The sequence below is a fragment of the Anguilla anguilla genome, chromosome 12, assembly GCF_013347855.1.
Source record: "Anguilla anguilla isolate fAngAng1 chromosome 12, fAngAng1.pri, whole genome shotgun sequence".
In the NCBI taxonomy this organism is placed as follows: Eukaryota; Metazoa; Chordata; class Actinopteri; order Anguilliformes; family Anguillidae; genus Anguilla; species Anguilla anguilla.
This window is the reverse complement of record NC_049212.1, coordinates 37,526,398-37,534,885: the sequence shown is the minus strand read 5'-3', so window position 1 is coordinate 37,534,885 and position 8,488 is coordinate 37,526,398. Positions and strand designations below refer to the sequence as shown.

Here is an 8,488-nt window from a genome sequence, read left to right as displayed (position 1 = left end):
TAACATGAAAGTAACCATGTTACTATTGTAGTGTGTAATTATAGTATTTATTATGATATTTATTTCGGTAACTTGCGTTATTCTCTCTCAGTGAAACAAGTCAAATAAACTCAAGTGAAGGTCTATAAATAAAGTCTACGTTTTTTCTGAACCTTATTAAGGTAATTATATTATATGTGAATACAGATTTTGGACTGCTGCTTTGGTTGTCCGAACAGTAAAACAAAGTTGAATTGGAAGAATTTGACAGAAGTGAAACAGTTCAATATATCAAAATCATCCCCTGTTTCATCAATGAGGAGAGTTAACTTGCATTCAAAGGGTAACATGTTCAAATAGAGAGAAGGTCAGTGATTGACTCATGGGAAAAGTATACAAACAATGTTAACTTTTGACTATCCCGCTGCTTCACATATTTGTAATGTATATAACATAAAATAATGTATATAACAAAGCTCCCCTTCAGGTTAAAAAAAGATCAAATTGGGCTGGAAGTGTGTGTTTTCTTTCTTTAGCAATTCTTCTGAGGTAGCCTGGAAGCAGATAGCCAGTTAAGCAGACTCCCCTTGTAGAAATGGTAAAATGGGTTTCAGACGGAATCTCTCAGACAAACGAGAGTCTGAATAATTTCACATTAGAGCAGTTAGTTTCAGATGCGAGACACATGTTTTCCAGGAACTCCGAACAAGGACTTTCTCAGTCAGAGGCAGTAAAAATGCAGACAATGCAATCTTGATTTAGTTTTTTTCTGGGTGGACCTGTAAGACATTAAAAATGGTTTGGGCCAATTGTTACTATGCTGGAGAGCTATGGAGTAAATCTGCATTACATCCAAGCTGACCTCACCCAGGTCATGAACGCCAGTAGGCCTAATCACTGGGATGAGGTGCCATCCATTTAGATACGTCTTGCATACGTAGACAGCCCAGCAAAGAAATTCATACAGACTGTAACACTGAGGGAAAAAAAGGGAGAAACTTCCAGAAAGATGATTTGAATAACTGCTAACGTTTACTCATCAGGACATGACATAAACAAAGTTTATCTCTGTGAATACTTAAAGAGTTTTGTTAGCAACAGATTGGCCGTCGGCTTTTGCGAGAGGTTCAGAAGGGGACACCAGCTCCGTCTAGTACTGGCGGGAGCGCAAGACCGAAAAAACAGCCGAATAATCGAATCCGTGCAGTAGATCTACACAGCACCTGCTCCGGGAAAATGTTTTTCTCTTCTTATTTCTTTCTTCGTTGGCACGCGATTGAGGTCAGCGTCGCCCGAGAGCCCATCGATCACGATCGTCACGTTCGTCACCGCGAGCATTCGTTTTGGCAGCCGATGTTGTCCGAGGAAGACAGAGAGAGAGGGAGAGAGAGGGGGAGAGAGAGAGAGAGAGGGAGAGAGGGGGAGAGAGGGAGAGAGAGGGGGAGAGAGGGAGAGAGAGGGGGAGAGAGGGAGAGAGGGAGACACTGAGAGAGAGAGAGAGAGAGAGAGAGGGGTTGGAGTTAGGAAACGGGGGAATACTTTTCGCTGTCTTTGTGTTCTCAATCCTCGGGGGCCCCCTGAGAAGGATCGGTGTCCGCGATGCGGGACCGAGGAATTCCCCCTGGCTCGGCTCTCGCCGTGGCTACTGGAGGTGTGGGAGCTCTGAGGGCCAGGCCTCTGCGGAGTATCGCCCGGCGTTAGGCAAAAAGAACAACGGCCACGGCTTTGGCCTTGAATGTAACCATCCTTCAGGTCATATCCACGATAGAGTTTTCGGTTTTAAGACGAGCGTATGAACCATTACATTTCGGTGGTATCGTGTTCATATGCGATGTTTTTATTTTTGTTGTATGAAAGGCATGTTCTGGTGAAAAGTGCATTCGGGTGTCAGAGGCTTCTGAAAAAGGTCATGTGCAGAATTGGCTGCTTTATCTTATCTATTGATCTATCTTTATTTAAGTGGCTGATAGTGGTGGTTGAATGGACGCAGACACTGAGTGGAGTCTGACGGTACAGTTCTCAGAATGTCGGACTTTGACTGTGAACCTTTGAACAGGTTGGGCAGGCCAGAGCGTCAGTCTCCAAGTGGTCAGGCTTAACCAATGAGCTGATAGCAAATGATCATGTGACAAGTCCAGACAGATGGCCCAAAAACACACCATTGTTTAAACACTTGAATGGTCTCAAATCAGTGACTCAAGGACCCGGCCGTACACAGGGATAACTGCTCTGCTAATGGTTCACATTCGTCTGGTCGTGCTGGAGACGAGCGACATGAAAGCGTTTATTTTTCGACGTTCCTGTCCTCTACGTCGCGCCCTTATCCTGGCCAAGCGTACGTTGAGCCCTGATGTGATATGTAGGTGCTCTGAGCAGAAGGGTGTGGCTCTGATAGCGAATGGCTTTGTCTGCCGGCTGCGTGTCTGCCCACTCGGCCTTGTTGCTCGGACGCGTACGGGGTAGTTTTCTGAAGGTAGAGCCTTCAGTCAGAGCCTGAGCGATGTCATAGGTTTCCCAGGAGGTTAGCGCTGCCAGGAGAATTTACGGGGTGATCGCCGCAGGAGTGTTGAGAGAGAGGGAGAGAGAGAGAGGGAGGAGGAGGGAAGGAGTGTCAAGAGAGAGGGAGGAGGGGAGAGAGAGAGGGGGGAGGAGGGGAGGACAGAGAGCAAGGGATGAAGGAGGAGGGAGTAGGGGAGAGAGAGAGGAAGGAGGGAGGGAGAGAGAGGGAGGAAGGAGGAGGGGAGAGAGAGGGAGGGAGAGAGAGAGAGGGGAGGGAGGGAGGAGGGGAGAGAGAGAGGGGGGGAGAGGGAGGAGGGGAGAGAGAGAGGGAGGGAAGGAGGAGGGGAGAGAGAGGGAGGGAGGAGAGAGAGAGAGCAAGAGAGGGAGGGGGAGAGAGAGAGAGAGAGGGAGGGAGGGAGAGTGTGTGAGAAAGAGAGGGAGGGAGGGAGAGTGTGTGAAAGAGAGAGAGTAAGAGAGGGATAGAGAGAGAGGGAGAGAGAGTGTGTGAGAGAGAGTAAGAGAGGGATAGAGAGTGAGGGAGAGAGAGAGGGAGGAGGGGAGAGTGAGAGAGAGAGGGAGAGAAAGAGAGAGGAGGGAGGAGAGCTGGGCGGCCGTGGCAGCAAAGCAAATGCGCACACAGATGCAGCGGCGCGGTGCAATCGCCACGGAAACCCGCGGCGTGGCGTAAATAGCGCCCTGTCAGAGCACAGTCGGGCCCGGTGACAGTTTGATCTGTCTGCAGAGGAGCTTCTGCATCCATAACGGGCCCTTCTGCCATCGCACTGTCACAGATCTGGAGTCCCAACCTCCTCCGCTTTGCCCCCTTCTGAATGGAGTCTTCTGGTGGGAAACCTGACAGCTTGGTTCTTTCTTTACGCTTAAAAGAATTACCGTCGTTTTGATGGTTCTTTACCTTGTCAGTCTTCTCGTGGTCTTGTGTTCGCGAGTCAGATTCAGTAGGTTACAGAGTGTAACTCAGGTACATGCCCGCGCGGATCCGTCTTCATGCAGAGAGATCCCAGGGAGGTGGTGTAATATATAAATCCCTCTCGAAGGGAGATGAGATTATTTCTTTTGTCCGTCGTGAAGGCGAGTCAAATCCAAGATAAACCATGACTCATGTTCTCATGGCTGAAACTGCTCGCAGTTGGTAGTGGGCCTAAACAGTAATGAAGCTGCACTCAGCAAAGTTTACATGCTGGCAAATACAGGCCAAAAGGTTTATACGATTATCTGTATGTATGATCTTATTATGCGTTTAGTGAATAATGAATGAGAGGAGAAGTAATGCCGTTTATAATTTTGCCTTAATATGGCAGATGCTGAGACTCCAACTCTATTGTAAACCCATAGCACTAACGAGGCTTCCAGTCAACTCTGCCAGGAATTAAACAAAATTAAACAAAAATCACGTTGCAAAATTTAGCTGTGATTTAACAAACTGAAAAAGACAATGGTAATGATGAAGGCTTTAGTTTTAGTTTAGCTTAATTTTAGACTTCAATTTATATGTAAATACAAAAAAAAAGGTGCGCAGATGAGGTCAGGGGTGCTGAGCAGATGGATGATTAAGGTAACTACGTAACAAATAAATAAACAGACGAGCAATATGGTGACATTTATTCCAGCACAAGGGGTGGGAATTGGGGGGGGGGGGGGGGGGCTGTGTCTGTGATTAACGTGAAGGAGGTCTGACAGAGGGAGGCACGTCCCAAGACTCAATGTTTTCTGACAGGCTGAAGTGGGGGGGGGTGGGGGGGGCTGGTTGGCCTTTGAGAAGAAGACAAAGGAATCATTTGGCTTCGTTACTCTGTGGCTCTCCCCCCCCCCCCCCCCCCCGACCCCCAACCCCCATTCATTAAAACCTTTCCAGCCAGTAAACCAATTAAGCCAATTAAGCACGAAAACACAAGGCAACTTGTTCCTGCCATTTCTTCGTGCATGGGGATGGGGGGGGGGGGGGTAGCCATATGACAAGGGTAACGGAAAGGATAGGGGGGGCTGCAGAAGTCCCAAAGAGAGTCAGATTAGGCACTTTTGTTTCCTCTAATTGGGAAAGATCTGCTTAGCGCCTTGTTAGCGCCCGGTCCACTCGTGCATATCAATGCCGCACCCGGAATCATAAATTTCGAGACGCGCCGCATGAAAAATTCATAACGCTTTACATACTGTACGCCTCTCAATAGCTCATCCCTGGGTTCCCGTCCTGCCCGACGCGTTGGCGATCAGCCAAGGCGGGGGGAATGTACTCCTCATTAAGAGCAGCCAAGGCGGGGGGGATGTGCTCCTTATTAAGAGCAGCAATGCTGCTCGCTCGGGTGGCGTTGCGGTGACACTGAACCTGCCTCGTGTAAACACACCCTAATAACTCTCTCTGCAGCGTTCCTCGTTCAGCCTTCAGAATCTCTCGCTCCCAAAGCCGTCGTATCCCATAATCCTCGGCGGTGTTCGCGCCGCACAGATGCTAACGCGCGGCCCGTTGTAAGGCTCTGGGATCGAGGGGCGACTCTGCGGGTGCTGAAAGGCTGTCTCACGCGTAGCACTCCGTCCTGCCTCTTTTGGTCTCGTTTCCTGGCCACTGTCTATGTTGAAGCTCTTGTAAGCTGCTTGTCTTCTCTTTCTCTCTTCCCTCTCCCCATCTCTTTCTCTCTGTTCTCTACCCATCTCTTTCTCTCTGTTCTCTCCCTGTCTCTTTTTCTCTCTGTCCTCTCCCCATTTCTTTCTCTCTGTCCTCTCCCCATCTCTTTCTCTCTGTTCTCTCCCCATCTCTTTCTCTCTGTTCTCTCCCTGTCTCTTTTTCTCTCTGTCCTCTCCCCATTTCTTTCTCTCTGCCCTCTCCCCATCTCTTTCTCTCTGTCCTCTCCCCATTTCTTTCTCTCTGTTCTCTCCCTCTCTCCCTGTCTCTTGTTCTCTCTGTCCTCTCCCTCTCTTTTTCTCTGTCCTCTCCCATCTCTCTTTTTCTCTTCTCCCTCCCTGTCTCTCTCTCTCTCCTCTCCCCGTCTCTCTCTCTCCTCTCCCTGTATCTTTCTCTCTTTCTCTCTCACCATCTGCTTTCTCTCCTTCTGTCACAGCAGTGTCACGCATGGGGGCGCTCCCTGAATGACAAAATAGAAACTTATTTCATTTAGTTAGCCATCTCTCTCTCTCTCCCGCTCTCTCCCTCCCCCCTCTCTTTCTAACTCACCCTCTCTTTCCCTCCCTCCGTCTATCTCCATCCCTCCCTCCCTCCCTCTCTCTCTCTCTCTCTGAGAAACTATGTCTCTTTTATCTTGTCTGAAAGTGTTACAAGCGGACTATGGCGAGGAGGATGAATGGCACTCACTGAGCACTCATTGTGTGCATCGCCCCTTTCTCCTCCACGTCTCCCTTTCTGGGTTTCCTCCCCCTCCCTCATCCCCCCATTTCCCCTCTTTTTCTGTATCGGAACAAAGCCTTTCTTCTTCCTTCGTTCAATTACAACATTTCTGGCTCATTTGGACTGTTTATTTTTGATTGTGGGGGGAGGGCGGGGGGGGGGGGGGGGGGGGGGGGGCACCACGTATTTGGGCTGGGCTTGAGTCCAGATGGCCATTCATAAGAAACATTCCTTCCCTATGACAAGTAGAGTACAGTAGAGCGGGCCAGGAAGTTATCCATTGAGAATGAGCTGCATGGTGATCTGGCCTGGCAGTCACTGGTTCTCTGCTCCTACACAATCAAGCCAGAGTACAGCACGGCACTCACTGACTCACTCCCAGTCCGTCCGCCCGGTACCGGTGCATCCGAGTCAACAGAGCCGAGCTTCTACACTCACCCCACCTCAGTCTGACTGCGGAATCATCCTGACCCAGGTCCCGCTGGCCTGTGCGTTTGTGTGAACGGAGGACGGGGTGATCTCTCATTCCTGATTTTAGTGGCCCTGACAGGGCTCTCTTACAGCCTAAATAAATCATAGTGATTTATTTAGGCTGTAGGAATGCATCAGCCCCCCCCCCCCTACCCCCAACCCCCCCCCCAGATAACATTGTCCCGCTCGCAGTAATGTGTTCGGGTAAGGGTTCAAAATAACCTGGGCTGAGGTTAGTGAGGAATAGTAGACTGAAAGAGTGGTTGATTTCAGAATTAAATTTCTACCTTGCAAGCTTTTTGGCCGGTGCCGTCTGCTGCTAACCGAATGCATTCAGTCCCATTTGATTCAGTTCAAACGCATTCTTTTGCGAGGGTTGCCATGACGACGCGCAACACTTCAAATATTTCTCGCTGCATTATTTAGACAACGAGCCCCTCTGCCATGGACTGAAGTATTCATAACTTTCAGTGCTTTTCAGCTGCCTAAAAAATACATGCCGTTTGAATGCATCCCGTTGCTAGCTGCCTAGCTTTACTTTCTCTCTCGCCTTCACAATTAAGTCATGATTTTATACTGACAAATACATAACCTTTAAATTCATCTTTTCATGACTGATGACACATTTGGGCAGTGTATTATGTATAGTCTGTGTTAAATGCTGTTCTCTTTCTTTGTCTTTCAGACATAACTGTGCAGAGGGAAGAGTAGTGGTCTGATAAGAATACAGGCAGGAGAAAGAAAAGAGAGAGATGTACAGGGTCCTCTGTTAGTCTGTTAGTGTTGGCAGTAAACACTTCAGTGCATTTTAGTTTCTTTTCTTTTTCAGCCAGTATTTTTTTATTTTTTGTATGTATCGATCATAATGTCGCATAAACTCATGTCTGAGATTGGCAGTCTTTTGCCGGGTAATTCCGAAGCATTCTTGGAAAAGCACAAACGTTCTGGCTTTCTCCAGAGTTTCTATGCAAACTGTAGTGTATATTCTGGCATCCGCAAAACTTATGATGATATCATAGAAAGTACAAAAAGCTTATTGTACAGTATCTCCACATAGAATGCTTTAAGAGTTTCAAGTCTGCCTAATAGAGTCTTGCAGAATAACAAGAATGGCATTTAAATGCACAATAATTTGACTTGAAGTTGGAGCCTTGTGGTTGATGAAATGTTTGAGTCAATGAAAATCTCTCAGGAGTGAGGAAGACCTAGTTTAGTTCTTGTTTGTCAGGTTAACAGTTTATGTCAGTCTTTCCTGTGATGAAGAACAGTGTACTAAGCTAGTTTTACACTGAGGAGCAGTCAGTTCATAGAGCATCAATTCTATTTATTTATTTTTTTTAAAATAAGATATTTTGTTTCCTCTCTTTGAGGAATTACAGTTAACAGGCACCATCTCTTCTGTGAAGAACTTACAGTATGATTTAGTGTGGAGGGTTTATGAAGCCGTTGCCTGGTGGTGAAAGACCGGTTCGTTTGGGGCTCCCTTCCTAGCGCCACAGTAAATGGACCCCGTCTCCGTGTTGAGGGACAGTTCCTGTGTACTCTCCCCTCGGTGCAGGGCGGTTTATGGAGCCGTGCGTTCCGTGAGTTACGGCACGGCTGGGTGCCGCTGATCAGGGGCGGGTTTTTCGGGGCGAGGGTCCGCGGCGGGGGCCGGCGTTACGAGATGTTCCTTGAGCTCTTGCCCGGCCCTCGGTCCTCCGCCCTGGCGATTGGATGATTTACGGCCAATCGCTGCGGCTGAAGTGTTGCGGCTGTGATTTGTGGCTTCCCCAGGATGTCGGGTCGTCTCCCTCTGAGAAGAAATACTTTGTCTCAGACAGGCCCGGCTGGGCTTTTCTCCTCTCCTCTCCTCTCCTTTCCCCTCCCTTCCCCTCTCCTCTCTTCTCCTCTCCTCCCCTCTCCCTTTCCTCTCCTCTCCTCTCCTCCCCTCTCCCTCTCCTCTCCTCCCCTCTCCCTTTCCTCTCCTCTCCTCTCCTCCCCTCTCCCTTTCCTCTCCTCTCCTCTCCCTTCCCCTCTCCTCTACTCTCCTCCTCTCCTCTCTTCTCCTCTCATCTCCTCCTCTTCCCCCCCCCCCCCCATGTGAGGCCAGCTTCCTGTCCCACAAGCTCGCTCCGAGGAGCTGTCACGCCCGGTGGAATCCGCGCTTTCGCAAACGAGCGGGTCACCGTGCGACCGGGCTCT

At 49.0% G+C, this 8,488-nt stretch overlaps 1 protein-coding gene across 1 annotated transcript in view; it reads right to left on the bottom strand.

Moving 5' to 3' along the window:
• Positions 1-1,538: 1,538 nt before the first annotated feature.
• LOC118209168 (proline-rich proteoglycan 2-like) overlaps positions 1,539-8,488 on the bottom strand; it is a 71,143-nt gene continuing 64,193 nt past the window's right edge. The window contains exon 4 of the mRNA XM_035384329.1: positions 1,539-1,656. Within this exon, the coding sequence (XP_035240220.1) occupies positions 1,539-1,656 (118 nt within the window). The remainder of the gene's footprint in view (positions 1,657-8,488) is intronic.